Here is a 19,958-nt window from a genome sequence, read left to right on the forward strand (position 1 = left end):
GCTCATGTTATTGCTTTTTACCCTTTCATAAATCCTCTGGAGATATCCTAGCCCGCCATTTCTTTCTTCTCGACTGTGATTGCTATCTGGGCAAATCGGCACGTTCTCCGTGTGCCACCACTTGTGGGTAGAATTAGAAATTATTCCTTTAAGGCTTAAAGGGGTTCTGCGCTTTTTTTTTAAACTGATGATCTATCTTCTGGCAGTTTAAGGGGGCGCGCAATTTCTCAGGGGACGTGTCCTTTCTACTGCATTTGAAGGATGGAACTGAGCATGTGCGGCCATCTCAGTGAGCAGGACCGAGAAATTAGAAAAACAACAAACAGCAGGTGGCGCTATACAGATACATTTTATTGAATATCTCAGTGGCGATAGCAATTTTTTAATTACATGCAATTAGAAAAGTATTCAGATCCAGGGGCTGGTTTGAAAACTGTAGAATATTTTTCATGGGACAACCCCTTTAAGGAAGATCCAGCCAAATATGAAGAATGTTTGTACCTGGGCAGACCTGTATTCTACTGCATATTCCGATTAGTGTGTGAGTCCTATGGCTGAACAGTCACTGACCATCACTTCTCTCAGCAGAGGATGGCGCTACTGAGCACAGAAAGAAGCCCCTCCCACATATGATAAACGCCTTATTTGCTCTCTCTCCTAAGATGTGATGCTGCTGTCATTTAGAATTTATGGTAGAAGATCTATGTGATAATATTCCTGTGAGCGCTGTGTGTCTGGCACTTTCTCGGAGGCAGTATATGTACGGCACTGGTGGTATCATACTGATGACGGCACATGTAGGACACTATTGTAGAGAGCGCTATCTATAGAACTACTTTTGGATGGTGCTATTTTGGGGGAAACTGTGTATATGGCACCAGTCTTGGGGATGCTGTGTGTAGGGCACTACTTTTAAGGACCTTGTGTATATAGCTCTATTTATAGGGACATTGTACTGTATATACGGCACTATTTTTAGGGTCATCGTATATTTGGCAATATTTTTAGGCACAGTAGTGTGTATGGCACTATTTTCAGGGACATTGTGTATATGACACTATTTTTAAGGACAGTGTTTGTACGGCACTATTTTAAGGGACATTATGTATGGCACTGTTTATAGGACATCATGTGTACAGTAATGTTTTTTAAGGACAGTGTGTGTATATATTTTTAAGGCGCAGTGTGTAGGACACTATTTTAAGGACAGTGCGTACAGTACTTTTTTAGGGACAGAGTATGTACGACTCTTTTTGTGTGTGTGTATTGCAGTATTTTTAAGGACAGTGTGTACAGCAATATTTTTATGGACAGCATGTGTATAACAACATTTTTAAAGACGTTGTGTATATGTCACTATTTTTATGTACAGTGTGTGTACGGCACTATTTTTATGAACAGTGTGTGTACGGCACTATTTTTATGGACAGTGTGTGTACAACACAATTTTTATAGACAGTGTGTGTACGGCACTATTTTTATGGACAGTGTGTGTACAACACAATTTTTATGGACAGTGTGTGTACGGCACTATTTTTATGGACAGTGTGTGTACGGCACTATTTTATGGACATTATGGACATTATATGTACGGCACTATTTTTATGGACAGTGTGTGTACGGCACTATTTTTATGAACAGTGTGTGTACGGCACTATTTTATGGACATTATGGACATTATATGTACGGCACTATTTTATGGACAGTGTGTGTACGGCACTATTTTTATAGACAGCGTGTATATGACAATATTTTTATGGACAGTATGTGTACGGTAATATTTTATGAACAGTATGTGTACGGCACTATCTTTATGAACAGTATGTGTACGGCACTATCTTTATGAACAGTATGTGTACGGCACTATTTTCTATTGTTTATCTGTACTGTTTGGTTTCATGACTTATGCACTTGGTGTAGGGCCACAGACTGGATCTAGCAGGTAGACGCATGGCTAGGGGTCAGCATACATACACACTACGTACATATCCTTGCCTGTGACCACCCCTTGACATAATCCTGCAACCCCACCACTACCACCTTCACGGGTGGGGTTTGCTGTCTATAATATGAGACTTATATTCAGGGACTAAGAGAGTTTATTTGGAAAACAGACACCAGGGAGCTTCGCCTTTTGAGCATTCGGTGTGAAATTCTAAACCTTCTATACAGGGAACAGCTGGGGCAGTGTAATTTTAGGAAGAAAGATCAGAAAGGAAATCAATGCCTGGAGCAGGTAATGGGTCCGTCCTTCTATCGATGACATGTTGACTAAGTGGATTCATAAAACAGGAGCAAAACTATATGGAGCATAGAGAGGAGGCTTGGCGTGCATTATAAGCTCCCATGCTTGAAAGTCACATTTGTGGGCAGCTGGATATGTGACTCCAATATTAGACAGAAGCTTTTAGCGTATACATTGTCAGAGGAGAATCGCGGTTTTGTGGTTTTCAAGTCAACAATGCCATATTTAACTTGGGAGTTGAGCAAGGTGACCAGGGCCTGGCAGTGACTGGTAACATAGAGCCTCAGGCAACGTCGGCAAGTATTATATTCTTCACAGCTAAAAGCCTGGTGATAGTGGATGGGGTTAGTCTTTTTGGGGTTGTAAGATTTAGGAGACTCATTGGATGCACGGCCTACAACAACTATTATGTTACATCAGCTACCACCAGATACCACTGTCTTAGGGTCCCCAGCATCCTTCACTGATGGAGTGAGGAGAATGGTGGGGGAGAATGGTCCTGTTATATGTGCTCTGTATGGTCCTGTGATATGTGCTCTGTACGGTCCTGTGATATGTGCTCTGTACGGTCCTGTTATATGTGCTCTGTACGGTCCTGTTATATGTGCTCTGTATGGTCCTGTTATATGTGCTCTGTACGGTCCTGTTATATGTGCTCTGTACGGTCCTGTTATATGTGCTCTGTACGGTCCTGTTATATGTGCTCTGTATGGTCCTGTTATATGTGCTCTGTACGGTCCTGTGATATGTGCTCTGTACGGTCCTGTTATATGTGCTCTGTACGGTCCTGTTATATGTGCTCTGTACGGTCCTGTTATATGTGCTCTGTACGGTCCTGTTATATGTGTTCTGTACGGTCCTGTTATATGTGCTCTGTACGGTCCTGTTATATGTGCTCTGTATGGTCCTGTTATATGTGCCCTGTACGGTCCTGTTATATGTGCTCTGTATGGTCCTGTTATATGAGCTCTGTATGGTCCTGTTATATGAGCTCTGTATGGTCCTGTTATATGTGCTCTGTACGGTCCTGTGATATGTGCTCTGTACGGTCCTGTTATATGTGCTCTGTACGGTCCCGTTATATGTGCTCTGTACGGTCCTGTTATATGTGCTCTGTACGGTCCTGTTATATGTGCTCTGTACGGTCCTGTTATATGTGCTCTGTATGGTCCTGTTATATGTGCTCTATATGGTCCTGTTATATGTGCTCTGTATGGTCCTGTTATATGAGCTCTGTACGGTCCTGTTATATGTGCTCTGTACGGTCCTGTTATATGAGCTCTGTACGGTCCTGTTATATGTGCTCTGTACGGTCCTGTGATATGTGCTCTGTACGGTCCTGTTATATGTGCTCTGTACGGTCCCGTTATATGTGCTCTGTACGGTCCTGTTATATGTGCTCTGTATGGTCCTGTTATATGTGCTCTGTATGGCCCTGTTATATGTGCTCTGTACGGTCCTGTTATATGTGCTCTGTACGGTCCCGTTATATGTGCTCTGTACGGTCCTGTTATATGTGCTCTGTACGGTCCTGTTATATGTGCTCTGTACGGTCCTGTTATATGTGCTCTGTATGGCCCTGTTATATGTGCTCTGTATGATCCTGTTATATGAGCTCTGTATGGTCCTGTTATATGTGCTCTGTACGGTCCCGTTATATGTGCTCTGTACGGTCCTGTTATCTGTGCCCTGTATGGTCCTGTTATTTGTGCTCTGTACGGTCCTGTTATATGTGCTCTGTACGGTCCTGTTATATGTGCTCTGTACGGTCCCGTTATATGTGCTCTGTACGGTCCTGTTATATGTGCTCTGTATGGTCCTGTGATATGTGCTCTGTACGGTCCTGTTATATGTGCTCTGTATGGTCCTGTTATATGTGCTCTGTATGATCCTGTTATATGAGCTCTGTATGGTCCTGTTATATGTGCTCTGTACGGTCCCGTTATATGTGCTCTGTACGGTCCTGTTATCTGTGCCCTGTATGGTCCTGTTATATGTGCTCTGTACGGTCCTGTTATATGAGCTCTGTACGGTCCTGTTATATGTGCTCTGTACGGTCCTGTTATATGTGCTCTGTACGGTCCTGTGATATGTGCCCTGTACGGTCCTGTTATATGTGCTCTGTACGGTCCTGTTATATGTGCTCTGTACGGTCCTGTTATATGTGCTCTGTATGGCCCTGTTATCTGTGCTCTGTACGGTCCTGTTATATGTGCCCTGTATGGTCCTGTTATATGTGCTCTGTATGGTCCTGTTATATGTGCTCTGTACGGTCCCGTTATATGTGCTCTGTACGGTCCTGTTATCTGTGCCCTGTATGGTCCTGTTATATGTGCTCTGTACGGTCCTGTTATATGAGCTCTGTACGGTCCTGTTATATGTGCTCTGTACGGTCCTGTTATATGTGCTCTGTACGGTCCTGTGATATGTGCCCTGTACGGTCCTGTTATATGTGCTCTGTACGGTCCTGTTATATGTGCTCTGTACGGTCCTGTTATATGTGCTCTGTATGGCCCTGTTATCTGTGCTCTGTACGGTCCTGTTATATGTGCCCTGTATGGTCCTGTTATATGTGCTCTGTATGGTCCTGTTATATGTGCTCTGTACGGTCCTGTTATATGTGCTCTGTACGGTCCTGTTATATGTGCTCTGTACGGTCCTGTTATATGTGCTCTGTATGGTCCTGTGATATGTGCTCTGTACGGTCCTGTGATATGTGCTCTGTACGGTCCTGTTATCTGTGCTCTGTACGGTCCTGTTATATGTGCTCTGTATGGTCCTGTTATATGTGCTCTGTACGGTCCTGTTATATGTGCTCTGTACGGTCCTGTTATATGTGCTCTGTATGGTCCTGTTATATGTGCTCTGTACGGTCCTGTTATATGTGCTCTGTACGGTCCTGTTATATGTGCTCTGTACGGTCCTGTGATATGTGCTCTGTACGGTCCTGTTATCTGTGCTCTGTATGGTCCTGTTATATGTCCTCTGTATGGTCCTGTGATATGTCCTCTGTATGGTCCTGTTATATGTGCTCTGTATGGTCCTGTTATATGTGCTCTGTATGGTCCTGTGATATGTGCTCTGTATGGTCCTGTGATATGTGCTCTGTATGGTCCTGTTATATGTGCTCTGTATGGTCCTGTTATATGTGCTCTGTACGGTCCTGTTATATGTGCTCTGTACGGTCCTGTTATATGTGCTCTGTACGGTCCTGTTATATGTGCTCTGTACGGTCCTGTTATATGTGCTCTGTACGGTCCTGTTATATGTGCTCTGTACGGTCCTGTTATATGTGCCCTGTATGGTCCTGTTATATGTGCTCTGTACGGTCCTGTTATATGTGCTCTGTACGGTCCTGTTATATGTGCTCTGTACGGTCCTGTTATATGTGCTCTGTACGGTCCTGTTATATGTGCTCTGTACGGTCCTGTTATATGTGCTCTGTACGGTCCTGTTATATGTGCTCTGTACGGTCCTGTTATATGTGCTCTGTATGGTCCTGTTATCTGTGTTCTGTATGACCCTGTTTTATGCTCTCTATATCAGCCCTGTGATATGTGCTCTGTTTGGTCTTATTATATCTTCCATGTATAAGCCCTGTTATATGTGCTCTATATGGTGATCCTGTCTATTCCATGAGGTCCATTGGGTCTATATTCACTACATCACATAATAATGACATTATTTTTTTGCTTTCAGATCCCTTCACTCTTTGCCTTTTCCCTAAGAGCTCGTCTACTCCCCCTCCCCGCACTCACCTCTACAAGACTTCTTTACAGCTGCCCCTTTCCTTTGGATTTCTCTTTCTCATTTTGAACCCTTCCAGTAAAGTATCTGCCTTCTCCCCCATCCTTTTTTGGATGGGGCTCTACACCTGCATTTTCTTCCTATATATGACCAGTTCTAGTTCTGTAAACCCTCTGTGGGATGAACATATCTTTTCCTATATTCTGCATGTCTTCCTACCCCCATGCAAGCATTCCTTGCGACAGCGGGGATCCCGGTGTCTACAACCAGCTGACCTAGGTTCAATTTTAATTAATCCCCATAAATGCAAATGTAATTTTTTTATTGAATGCATCCGTGTCCCGTGCTGAGCATTTTCAGCCCGCGGCTTATTGTGCTTACGGCCCGCTGTGTGCGCTTGTATATAACCCTGCCGTGCCAAACAAGAAAATATATATATATTTCAGCCTCTTTTTTTCCTTTTCAGCGCTTTAACTGTGTTTAGCTCTATAGAATACCTGAATGCGCAGGAGTGTTCCACACAGCACTTTGTCTTCCAACAAAAAGATTGTGCGCTTCAATTTTTCTCTTTCTTTTTTTTTTTGTTGCAAAAACTGCCATTTTTTTCCCCAATGTTGACTGAAATTACACTGGAAGATAATCGCTGAGTGCATAAATCCACCCTCTTAAATCAAACCGTGCCATAAAAAAATGTGTATTAAGAAAAATGCCAAAAAGTGTCAAAAATTTTCCCAGAATTGATCTTGTTCTTTTTTTTTTTCCATTCCATTCCAGCTTCAAGCAGCGGCCAACGAAGCAACAGAAGAAAAACAGCCTCCGAAATCTCGACGAGCAACAGACAAAAGGCAAAAGGTTTCTATACGCATCCATTTAACTCATTGTGTCTTTAAGCCGTAAAGTGGTTCTTTAAAAAGGAAAAAAAAAAAATTTGCAATTGTTTCGACTGAATAGGGAACTCAATATCTTGCGTCTGGGAGGCAGCGCTCCCTTCTTGGTTCTCTGGATACAAACACATGGAGGGGGGTAGAAAAAATTAGTATTTGGAGCGTCGGTTAAGAATTTTCACGTAAGGGTTTGGTGAATAGAAAATATAATGACTTCTTTCTGCAAACCTATTATCTCTGTAGTGCATTAGAGTGTAATCTCCGCGACATGTGTCATGAATAGGAGCGTGGAGGCTCGCTAATCTATAAGTTTATCATTATGCTGCGTTACTTTCCATCTGGCTGCTGTCAAGAGACCCCGAGCCGTCCGCTCTCTATCCCCCCCCGTCCGTCTCAGGTGACATTTATAATAGCGCCATAGCGCCTTCCCTGGCTGCTTACTAATTCAGCAAGGCAACCTGGAATGTGCAGATAAGCGTGCACCTTTCGAGATAAAGATATATGTTTCAGCCGGCATTCATACAATTAATGCATTAAAAAAAAAGTAAAAAAATAAATAAAATAAAAATACTAAATAAATAAATAATCTATATATATATATATATAGATACAAAAAAAATTCTAATGTGTTAATCAGCACCAACCCGTCAGAATAATTTGAAGATGAGCGGTGAATACATTGAACCGATATTTTCGATGGTTATTTTTTATTCTTATTTTTTATTTTATTTTTACTTTTCTATTCAGTTCGGGCAATGTGCATAAATTTACAGCACAAAAAGGTTAACGCTGATTCATAAGAGGATGCAGGATGCCGTCGCGCACAGTGAAAGGGCTGCCAGGAGTGGATTTGGGGACCATATTTTAAGGGCGGCCTGAGGGGTTGCGTAGTGTTGGAAGAGAAAAGGTTGCGCTCATGGGTGTATGCACATGGAAATTTCCCTCTAGCTTCCGCATTGCTGGCATCATATGGAAATTACATTTAAAAAGTTTTTAAATGTTAGACTGGGGATCGGTTCACATCTGTTTGGAGGCTTCCATGTATATCGAGAACTACAATGCTCTGCCGGATATGTCGCCCCCAACAGATTGTAATGACATATAATGAGGTCTGCTGGGTATTGCGTTAGCAATATTTGTAAGTCAAATACTGTATGATGAAATCGGTAAGGGAGGCTCCAGCATAAATGCGAACAGAGCCTAAGGTATGATAACCATGCATACAGCACCATTTATCATGTCTATTGTGCAATGCATCTGACATTACATTGTATTTGTTTATACCTATTACTTATCCTGTACTGATCCTGAGTTACATCCTGTATTATACTCCAGAGCTGCACTCACTATTCTCCTGGTGGAGTCACTGTGTACAGACATTACATTACTTATCCTGTACTGATCCTGAGTAACATCCTGTATTATACTCCAGAGCTGCACTCACTATTCTGCTGGTGGAGTCACTGTGTACATACATTACATTACTTATCCTGTACTGATCCTGAGTTACATCCTTTATTATACTCCAGAGCTGCACTCACTATTCTGCTGGAGGAGTCACTGTGTACATACATTACTTATCCTGTACTGATCCTGAGTTACATCCTTTATTATACTCCAGAGCTGCACTCACTATTCTGCTGGTGGAGTCACTGTGTACATATATTACATTACTGATCCTGAATTCCATGTAATATTATACTCCAGAGCTGCACTCACTATTCTGCTGGTGGAGTCACTGTGTACATACTTTACATTACTTATCCTGTACTGATCCTGAGTAACATCCTGTATTATACTCCAGAGCTGTACTCACTATTCTGCTGGTGGAGTCACTGTGTACATACATTACATTACTTATCCTGTACTGATCCTGAGTTACATCCTGTATTATACTCCAGAGCTGCACTCACTATTCTGCTGGTGCAGTCACTGTATACATACATTACATTTCTTATCCTGTACTGATCCTGAGTTACATCCTGTATTATACTCCAGAGCTGCACTCACTATTCTCCTGGTGAAGTCACCCTTGTACATACATTACATTACTTATCCTGTACTGATCCTGAGTTACATCCTTTATTATACTCCAGAGCTGCACTCACTATTCTGCTGGAGGAGTCACTGTGTACATACATTACTTATCCTGTACTGATCCTCAGTTACATCCTGTATTATACTCCAGAGCTGCACTCACTATTCTGCTGGTGCAGTCACTGTTTACTACATTAGATTACTGATCCTGAGTTCCATGTAATATTATACTCCAGAGCTGCACTCACTATTCTGCTGCTAGAGTCACTGTATACATATATTACATTACTTATCCTGTACTGATCCTGAGTTACATCCAGTATTATACTCCAGAGCTGCACTCACTATTCTGCTAGTGCAGTCACTGTGTACATATATTACATTTCTTATCCTGTACTAATCCTGAGTTACATCCTGTATGATACTCCAGAGCTGCGCTCACTATTCTGCTGGTGCAGTCACTGTGTACATACATTACATTACTTATCCTGTACTGATCCTGAGTTGCATCCTGTATTATACTCCAGAGCTACACTCACTATTCTGCTGGTGCAGTCACTCTGTACATACATTACATTACTTATCCTGTACTGATCCTGAGTTACATCCTGTATTATACTCCAGAGCTGCACTCACTATTCTGCTGGTGCAGTCACTGTGTACATATATTACATTACTTATCCTGTACTGATCCTGAGTTACATCCTGTATTATACTCCAGAGCTGCACTCACTATTCTGCTGGTGCAGTCACTGTGTACATACATTATATTACTTATCCTGTACTGATCCTGAGTTACATCCTGTATTATACTCCAGAGCTGCACTCACTATTCTGCTGGTGCAGTCACTGTGTACTTACATTACATTACTTATCCTGTACTGATCCTGAATTACATTCTGTATTATACTCCAGAGCTGCACTCACTATTCTGCTGGTGGAGTCACTGTGTACATATATTACATTACTGATCCTGAATTCCATGTAATATTATACTCCAGAGCTGCACTCACTATTCTGCTGGTGGAGTCACTGTGTACATACATTACATTACTTATCCTGTACTGATCCTGAGTAACATCCTGTATTATACTCCAGAGCTGTACTCACTATTCTGCTGGTGGAGTCACTGTGTACATACATTACATTACTTATCCTGTACTGATCCTGAGTTACATCCTGTATTATACTCCAGAGCTGCACTCACTATTCTGCTGGTGCAGTCACTGTGTACATACATTACTTATCCTGTACTGATCCTGAGTTACATCCTGTATTATACTCCAGAGCTGCACTCACTATTCTGCTGGTGCAGTCACTGTATACATACATTACATTTCTTATCCTGTACTGATCCTGAGTTACATCCTGTATTATACTCCAGAGCTGCACTCACTATTCTCCTGGTGAAGTCACCCTTGTACATACATTACATTACTTATCCTGTACTGATCCTGAGTTACATCCTTTATTATACTCCAGAGCTGCACTCACTATTCTGCTGGAGGAGTCACTGTGTACATACATTACTTATCCTGTACTGATCCTCAGTTACATCCTGTATTATACTCCAGAGCTGCACTCACTATTCTGCTGGTGCAGTCACTGTTTCCTACATTAGATTACTGATCCTGAGTTCCATGTAATATTATTCTCCAGAGCTGCACTCACTATTCTGCTGCTAGAGTCACTGTATACATATATTACATTACTTATCCTGTACTGATCCTGAGTTACATCCAGTATTATACTCCAGAGCTGCGCTCACTATTCTGCTAGTGCAGTCACTGTGTACATATATTACATTTCTTATCCTGTACTAATCCTGAGTTACATCCTGTATTATACTCCAGAGCTGCACTCACTATTCTGCTGGTGCAGTCACTGTGTACATACATTACATTACTTATCCTGTACTGATCCTGAGTTGCATCCTGTATTATACTCCAGAGCTACACTCACTATTCTGCTGGTGCAGTCACTCTGTACATACATTACATTACTTATCCTGTACTGATCCTGAGTTACATCCTGTATTATACTCCAGAGCTGCACTCACTATTCTGCTGGTGCAGTCACTGTGTACATATATTACATTACTTATCCTGTACTGATCCTGAGTTACATCCTGTATTATACTCCAGAGCTGCACTCACTATTCTGCTTGTGCAGTCACTGTGTACATACATTACATTACTTATCCTGTACTGATCCTGAGTTACATCCTGTATTATACTCCAGAGCTGCACTCACTATTCTGCTGGTGCAGTCACTGTTGTTCCGTTCCGCAAAATACGGAATGCACACGGACGTCATCCGTATTTTTTGCGGATCCTTTTTTTGCGGACCGAAAAATACATACGGTCGTGTGAACAAGCCCTAAAATGGGTATTTACCAATAAGTTTGCACCAGTTTCCTGAAAGACAAAGTTACAAATTTTTGCAAAAGCCACATTTGGTGCCAAAATGTGCTACTTTTTGCCTTCTTGTGCTAAGTAGAAGAGTTGCTGTGGATTAGCATAAGGCCTTCTGTGGCAGATTTACCATAATTTATCTCAGAGCATGGATAAAATTATAGCACAAATCTACACCTCCTCTGTCTCTTGGAAACCTTACAGATTCACCAAATTTATTGAGACCTGCTTAATTTGGTGCATCTTACACCAGTAGTCTTCAGATTAAGACTGGCCTCTGAAATGCTGGTGCTAATAAACTCCCTTCTGTGGTCTTTGAGCCCCTCATGTACCCGGACCCGGGTGTAAATGCAACCTCTGTCGCCCCTAAAATGACGCCCAGGCCATTTTTTTCATCTCGTGCTACAGACCCAAGAGTAAGTAAGGCACAGCGCGTTGTTCTCTATCCATTCGAATGCAGAAAATCCTATTGAATAAGAGCATCTGCCAGGGATGCTAGGTAACAGTGTGTCACCACATGGAAAATTCATCATTGTGTGACCTAGAGGAGACCTTCCTATATTGTATTCAGGCACGTCATACATTGCAGATCAATTCCCTACATTGAAGTCTATGTTTGTGGTTTAATTGCCGCCTGCTAGTTAAGAACGTGGCTTAGAATACATAGATACAATACTCTACTTAGAAAGGCTCCTCATACTTCAAATGTAGTGCATGCTATCTAAACCACGCTGCTCCCTTTATGTTTGTGGCGAAACCAACCTCGCCACTGGGTTTTGGAGAGGACTGGCTGCTGGCCTCTTGCCCCTGGATTATGGGCCATATACTAACTTTTAAACCCCTGAAACTATTCAAGTGAATTTTGGATAGGTTTGTCCCCACGTTATACTGTTTGAATTAATGTAAGTTATATGTATGGCCAATGTAAACTCACAAAGTTGTAACAATTTATAATAAGTGTAACTTGTCAGCTTGGGAGGAAATGCTGGGTGTGTTTCTATTGTGCCATTGTCCCATTGTGTGTTTAAATGGTGATGTCTGTTCTGTTGTCCTCACATGTGTATTGGCGATCTCCCTTTGTCCTCAGAGATAATTGGATTACGCCTCGGGTGTCTCGAGGGCAGAGAGGAGGAAACCATGATGCATTGTGGGGATGTGTTGTGTCTGTGTGTCCTAGGTGCTGTTTATCTGTCCTATGTCACAGTCTTCATTCTGGTCCCCTAGGGGCGTGTACACCAGATGGGCTGTACTTACATTGTATGTGTTGTAAATTACTGATTGGTTGCATTTCAAACCCCTGTGGGCAGTACTATGTTTGTGGTTTATGAATAAAAGAGGCTGTACGTGAAGTACAGGCAGACCACTGCTTGACCCTCAACACGGAGCCTTGTCTCGTTATTGGGGGGATTCACTGTATGCTGTTAGAAGACCGATTGCCAGAAGTGTAAGCTGATCCCTGTTCGTCTGCTAGCAGCTATTCGTGAGGTTCCAGTTTGGAGTGCTGTTTTGTATCCAGTTCGGGAGTTTGGTGTTCTTCAGTAGCTGGGCCTGTCTCTCAGAAAGGGGCACATCGCCTAAACAGATTTTAACCCCTTGTCTGCTGAAACGGTCCGTTACATTGGTGGCAAGCAGCGGGATCGTTCCTACAGCCAGAAGGACAGCTACAGGAGACACCATTTCTGTGGATTCTACAATTTAAGGACAACGCATGTCCCAGTACAGCGTCCCTGACAGCAGCAGGATGGAACCAGCAGTGTTATACGAGGAGGAGGACCTGGATGGCCGGGATGCATTAAGGAAAGGCATCTGGTACCAGGCCCTGGATAATCTACAATACCAGCGGGGTGAGAGTCTCCCCAGTGAAGAGCAGCGGTTGCAGAAGTGTCACGGAACCATGAACCAGACGTACAACAAGGGATAAGTGAAAATAAGAAGGCTTTATTGAAACTAAAGCTGTAAAGCAAAAGTCCAAACGGATGGCGAAACCGAAGCAGAGTCTTTGCGAAGCCAGAGGTCAGGAACCAGAAGGGTAGTCAGACGAAGCCAGGATCAGGAACCAGCAGGGTAGTCAGACGAAGCCAGGATCAGGAACCAGCAGGGTAGTCGGACGAAACCAGGATCAGGAACCAGCAGGGTAGTCGGACGAAACCAGGATCAGGAACCAGAAGCAGCAGCAGTCTAGAAGCATGTGAACACAGGGGGACCAAGCAAGGAACTGAAGCCACAGACCTCCTATATATATGAGCTGGGCATCCAGCTCCTCCCAGTGGGAAGGAGGAGCCGCAGGGTGGGAGGCTACAAGAAACCCAGAAACCAAGATGGCCGCCAGCACATGTCAAACGAAGGAGAACAGCAAGAAGGTAAGACCATGACAGTACCTCCCCCTCAAGGGCCCCTCCTCCGCGGAGTAAAGAACGGTTTCTGAGGGAAGCGTGCGTGGAAGGCTCGGAGCAAGGCAGGAGCATGGACATCTGCGGAGGGAACCCAGGAACGCTCCTCTGGACCATAACCACGCCAATGGACCAAAAACTGCACCCGACCGCGGACTAGGCGTGAGTCAAGGATATTGCTCACCTCATACTCCTCACGATTACCCACTTGGACCGGACGAGGCCGAGGAACCGAGGAAGTGAAACGATTACACACCAGTGGCTTCAACAGGGAGACATGAAACACGTTGGAGATCCGCATGCCAGGAGGAAGCGCAAAGGCATAGGCTACCGGGTTTACCCTGCGAAGCACTCGGAAGGGACGAACAAAGCGAGGCACCAGCTTGGGAGTGGGCACTCGAAGGTTGAGGTTGCGGGTGGACAACCATACACGGTCTCCGACCTGGTAGGAAGGAGCAGGCGCTCGTCTGCGATCAGCCTGGAGTCTCTGGCGCTGCGCAGAGACCTCAAGGGACTTCTGGATCAGTACCCAAGAAGCACGTAGGACGGAAAGGTGATCCTCCACAGCCGGAATATCCTGGGGAGAGAATACCTCCGGTAATACGGCAGGTTGGAACCCATAATTGGCCATGAAGGGAGACATCCCAGAGGAAGAGTTCACCGCCGTGTTCCTGGCAAACTCAGCCCAAGGCAGGAGGTCAACCCAATTGTCTTGGTGATCGGAGACATAGCAACGAAGGAATTGCTCCAAGGCCTGATTGGATCGTTCTGCGGCCCCATTGGACTGAGGGTGGTAGGCCGAGGAGAAGGAGAGATGAATCCCCAACTGGGAGCAAAAGGCGCGCCAGAACCTGGACACAAACTGACTCCCCCGATCCGACACAATCTCCTTGGGCAAACCGTGCAACCGGAAGACCTCCCTGGCAAAAATCGTGGCCAACTCTTGTGCAGAGGGTAACTTCTTGAGAGGAACACAGTGGCACATTTTGGAAAACCGATCCACAATCATGAGAATGACCGTATGGCCTCGGGATGCAGGGAGGTCCACAATGAAATCCATCCCCAGGTGTGACCATGGGCGCTCCCCGGTGGCTATGGGTTGCAGAAGGCCCAACGGAAGGTGCCGAGGGGACTTACTCTGGGCACAAACGGAGCATGCCGCTACATATGCGGCGATGTCGGAACGTAGGGAAGGCCACCAGAACAGACGTGAAACAGCCCAGGACAGCTGATTCTTTCCAGGATGCCCCGCGGTCTTGGAGTTATGGTAGGTTCGCAACAACCGAGTGCGCAACTCCTCAGGCACAAAACATCTGCCGTTGGGTCTCCCAGAGGGAGCACCAGATTGAGCCGCCAAAATCTGCTCACCCAGGGAAGAGGTCAGGCTGGTGCGAATGGCGGCCAAGATCTGATTCGGAGGTATGACCGAAGTTGGAATCGACTCCTCCCTGGACAGCTCGGAGTACTGCCGTGATAAGGCATCCGCCCTGATGTTCTTGGAACCGGGTAGGTAGGAGACCACGTAATTAAAACGTGACAAGAACAGAGCCCATCTGGCCTGACGTGGTGTCAATCTCTTGGCCTCAGAAAGGTAGGTCAGATTCTTGTGGTCCGTCAGGATGAGGACCGGAACCACCGAACAGCTTGTTCTCTCGTAACCGTTGCAACACTCGTCTGACATCCAGAATGTGGGCCTCCATGGATTCAGAATATACCAAGATGTCATCCAAATAGACCACCACACACTGCTGCAACAGGTCACGGAAAACATCGTTGATGAATTCCTGAAAGACTGCGGGCGCATTGCACAACCCAAAGGGCATAACCAAGGATTCATAATGACCGGTCCTGGTGTTAAACGCGGTCTTCAACTCATCGCCCGCCTTGATCCTTACCAGGTTATATGCCGCCCTCAGGTCGAGTTTGGTAAAGACCGTGGCCCCTTTAAGGCGATCGAACAGCTCGGAAATCAAGGGTATCGGGTAAGCGTTCTTGATCGTGATGCGATTGAGACCCCTGTAATCGATGCAAGGCCTCAACTCACCGCCCTTCTTTTTCACAAAGAAAAATCCAGCCCCTGCCGGGGAAGAGGATTTGCGAATGTGTCCGCGTGAAAGCGCCTCCCTCACGTACTCCTCCATGGCCTCATTCTCCGCTACCGACAGTGGATAGACTTTGCCACGAGGAGGAACGGCACCAGATTGTAACTCTATGGCACAATCGTATGGGCGGTGCGGAGGTAGGGCAACCGCGCGCACCTTATCGAATACATCCCGGTACTCCTCGTATTCAGGAGGCAACAGAGAGTCTGAGGAAGTACACAGCAACTTGACAGACCCATGGATGCAACTAGCCCCACACTGCGGTGACCACGAGAGGATCTCGGCCGATCTCCAATCGAAAGTCGGATTATGCTTCCGGAGCCAGGGGTACCCCAAGACCACCGAGTAGTGTGGAGACGAAATAACCTGGAGGCAGACCGACTCTCTGTGAACGGCACCAATGGCTATCCCCACTGGAAGGGTCTCATGAGTCACGTGTGGCGGCAGAAGGGGTCTGCCGTCTATCGCCTCAAGAGCCAGTGGGGAACCTCGAGCCTGCAGAGGAATGGAATTGGCGGCAGCGAACACATTATCAATGAACAAACCACCAGCACCAGAGTCCCCCAACGCCTGGGTCGTCACCGAGCCCCCGACCCAGGAGAGAACAACAGTGATCAGTGGTTTGTCAACACGGGAAACCGGGGACGAGGAGACTCCACCCAAGATCTGCCCCCGACAGGATCTCTGGTGCGAGCATTTCCCGGACGGTTCGGACATGCCAACCGAAAATGCCCACCGAGACCACAGTACATGCATCGGCCCTCGCGTCTCCGGAGTACCCTCTCCCCCTCGGACAGGCGAGCAAACCCCAGCTGCATGGGTTCACCCCCAGACAAGTCATCCCCAGGAGGCGTGGGAGGAGAGGGAGGCACGGGTGGGACAGCAAACGTAGGCGCCAATCTGTTAGAAAACCTCCGCAGGCTCTCCTTAAAGGAAGGTCTCTCCCTGAGTCTGGTGTCAATCAAAATAAGGAAAGAAATAAGAGACTCGAGCTCCACTGGTAGGTCCTTAGCTGCAACCTCATCCTTCAAGGCATCCGAGAGACCATGAGAGAAAGCAGCGACCAGAGCCTCATTATTCCAGCCCACCTCTGCTGCCAGGGTACGAAACTCAATGGCGTATTCAGCTACGGATCGTGAACCCTGTCTGATGGACATAAGGAGCTTCGCAGCAGAGGCAGCACGAGCCGGCACATCGAATACCTTCCGAAGAGAAGCAACAAAACCGGAAAACTCGGCAACCACCGGATTGTTGTTCTCCCATAAAGGGCTGGCCCAGGCCAAGGCCTTGTCCGAGAGCAGCGAGATCAAGAAGCCCACCTTTGATCTCTCAGTGGGAAAGGCATGTGGCAGCAACTCGAAATAAATGCCCACCTGGTTAAGGAAACCTCGGCACTGAGTTGGCTCTCCCCCAAAGCGCTGTGGAAGAGGGGCAGAACCGGTCATACCCCGAAACACCGCAGGTGCAACAACAGGTGTCGGGGTAGACTCTGGCGCAACAACCGGAGCGGCAGTAGGAGCGGGGCCAGGAGCGACAACCGACCCATCGGCAACGGGAGCGAAATGAGCCGTGCGTTCAAGCAGGGTTTGCAACGCCACAGCGAACCGACCCAACAGGTGATCCTGCTGATCAAGTCTGGCAACCAGCGTGGGTAGCGAGGATGGCCCTGTACCGTCAGAATTCATGGCTTGGTCCTAATGTCACGGAACCATGAACCAGACGTACAACAAGGGATAAGTGAAAATAAGAAGGCTTTATTGAAACTAAAGCTGTAAAGCAAAAGTCCAAACGGATGGCGAAACCGAAGCAGAGTCTTTGCGAAGCCAGAGGTCAGGAACCAGAAGGGTAGTCAGACGAAGCCAGGATCAGGAACCAGCAGGGTAGTCAGACGAAGCCAGGATCAGGAACCAGCAGGGTAGTCGGACGAAACCAGGATCAGGAACCAGCAGGGTAGTCGGACGAAACCAGGATCAGGAACCAGAAGCAGCAGCAGTCTAGAAGCATGTGAACACAGGGGGACCAAGCAAGGAACTGAAGCCACAGACCTCCTATATATATGAGCTGGGCATCCAGCTCCTCCCAGTGGGAAGGAGGAGCCGCAGGGTGGGAGGCTACAAGAAACCCAGAAACCAAGATGGCCGCCAGCACATGTCAAACGAAGGAGAACAGCAAGAAGGTAAGACCATGACAAGAAGCAAGTGGCCGTGCGGATGCCCTTCCTGGGAGAGCAGCCCCTGGAGGAAGAGGTGAAGGAACTAGAGCACCGGGTATGGCAGGAGCTATGGCTGGAGGATGCCTACCAGGCGCTTTGGTGGTATATGGCACAGTATATACCCTGGACAGCCGAACATGACAAGCCAGAGGGAGAGGAGTTTTATGGTCCTGGCTTGTTGTGGGAGTCCTTTGCAGAGCCTGACTTCGGGAGCCCTGTACAGTCCAGACTTCAGGACATTTTCTATGGGAGGGAGGCTAGGCATGAGTGGGATGACCCCCATGAGGTAGAGCAAGACCTGGCTCACCTAGCAACCCTGGAGTGGGAACTGGAGCAGGACTACCGAGATCTCTTCCACTCCATTGAGAAGGCTCAGCAGGACGGTAAGGTGACAGACCCAGATCCAGACCCATTCAGCTGGGCAGATATTGTAGAGTGTTACTGGGAAGGACCCCAGGTGGCCGGTAGAGATGGGACCGAGGTCTCTCCACCGGTCCTGCAGGGAATTGGGAGCCCAGTCTCCATTCCCCAGCGGCAGTGTGAAGTGCAGGGAGAGGAGAGCAGCGGCCTCCCTCCCCAGCGGCAGGCTGAGTTACAGGGGTCAGAGGTAGTTGTTCCTGCCCCCCAGCAGCAGAGTGATATGCTGGGAAGGCAGTGTGAAATGCAGGGAGAGGAGAGCAGTGTCCTCCCTCCCCAGCGGCAGGCTGAGTTACAGGGGGCAGAGGTAGTTGTTCCTGCCCCCCAGCAGCAGAGTGATATGCCGGGAAGGCAGTGTGAAGTACAGGGAGAGGAGAGCAGCGTCCTCCCTCCCCAGCGGAAGGCTGAGTTACAGGGGGCAGAGGTAGTTGTTCCTGCCCCCCAGCAGCAGAGTGATTTTTGGGGAATTGGGAGCCCAGTCTCCATTCCCCAGCGGCAGAGTGTCCAGCAGGGAATAGAGAGCCCAGTCTCCTTTCCCCAGCAGCAGGACACTGTATTGGGAGCGGAGACGGTCGGTCGCCCTCCCCAGCGGCTGGAAGTATGTATGGGAGAGGAGCTCGTTACCCCCTCTCCCCAGCGGCAGCTTAACGCACCAGGGGGAGACAGTAAGCCACACAACAGTGCAGATGGGACCGTGGTCTCTGCACTTACAGCACAGGGGGTAGAGACAGTCGGTCTCCCCCTCCAACAACCAGACTCCAAGCCAGGGAGCAACACAGAGACCGGGCGTACCAGCTTCCAACATAACCTTGGTGGACTCACTGGACAGAGACAGGATACCAAATGCAACAGGTCCAGTATTGGGTTGTGGGTGGGCTGCCAGACTAACTCAGGTACCGACCGGCGTGAGGTCAGGTACCTGGTTAGTCTTCCCTGGGGGGGGGGAGATGTGTGGCGAAACCAACCTCGCCACTGGTTTTTGGAGAGGACTGGCTGCTGGCCTCTTGCCCCTGGATTATGGGCCATATACTAACTTTTAAACCCCTGAACCTATTCAAGTGAATTTTGGATAGGTTTGTCCCCACGTTATACTGTTTGAATTAATGTAAGTTATATGTATGGCCAATGTAAACTCACAAAGTTGTAACAATTTATAATAAGTGTAACTTGTCAGCTTGGGAGGAAATGCTGGGTGTGTTTCTATTGTGCCATTGTCCCATTGTGTGTTTAAATGGTGATGTCTGTTCTGTTGTCCTCACATGTGTATTGGCGATCTCCCTTTGTCCTCAGAGATAATTGGATTATGCCTCGGGTGTCTCGAGGGCAGAGAGGAGGAAACCATGATGCATTGTGGGGATGTGTTGTGTCTGTGTGTCCTAGGTGCTGTTTATCTGTCCTATGTCACAGTCTTCATTCTGGTCCCCTAGGGGCGTGTACACCAGATGGGCTGTACTTACATTGTATGTGTTGTAAATTACTGATTGGTTGCATTTCAAACCCCTGTGGGCAG

General features: G+C 46.7%; 1 protein-coding gene across 1 annotated transcript in view; it reads left to right on the forward strand.

Annotated features, from left to right (window-relative positions):
- Positions 1 to 19,958, forward strand: part of GFRA4 (GDNF family receptor alpha 4) — a 447,902-nt gene that overhangs the window by 288,250 nt on the left and 139,694 nt on the right. The window contains exon 2 of the mRNA XM_040419328.1: positions 6,767 to 6,844. Coding sequence (XP_040275262.1) covers positions 6,767 to 6,844 — 78 coding nt within the window. The remainder of the gene's footprint in view (positions 1 to 6,766; positions 6,845 to 19,958) is intronic.

This window comes from Bufo bufo, chromosome 2, assembly GCF_905171765.1.
Source record: "Bufo bufo chromosome 2, aBufBuf1.1, whole genome shotgun sequence".
Lineage (NCBI taxonomy): Eukaryota > Metazoa > Chordata > Amphibia > Anura > Bufonidae > Bufo > Bufo bufo.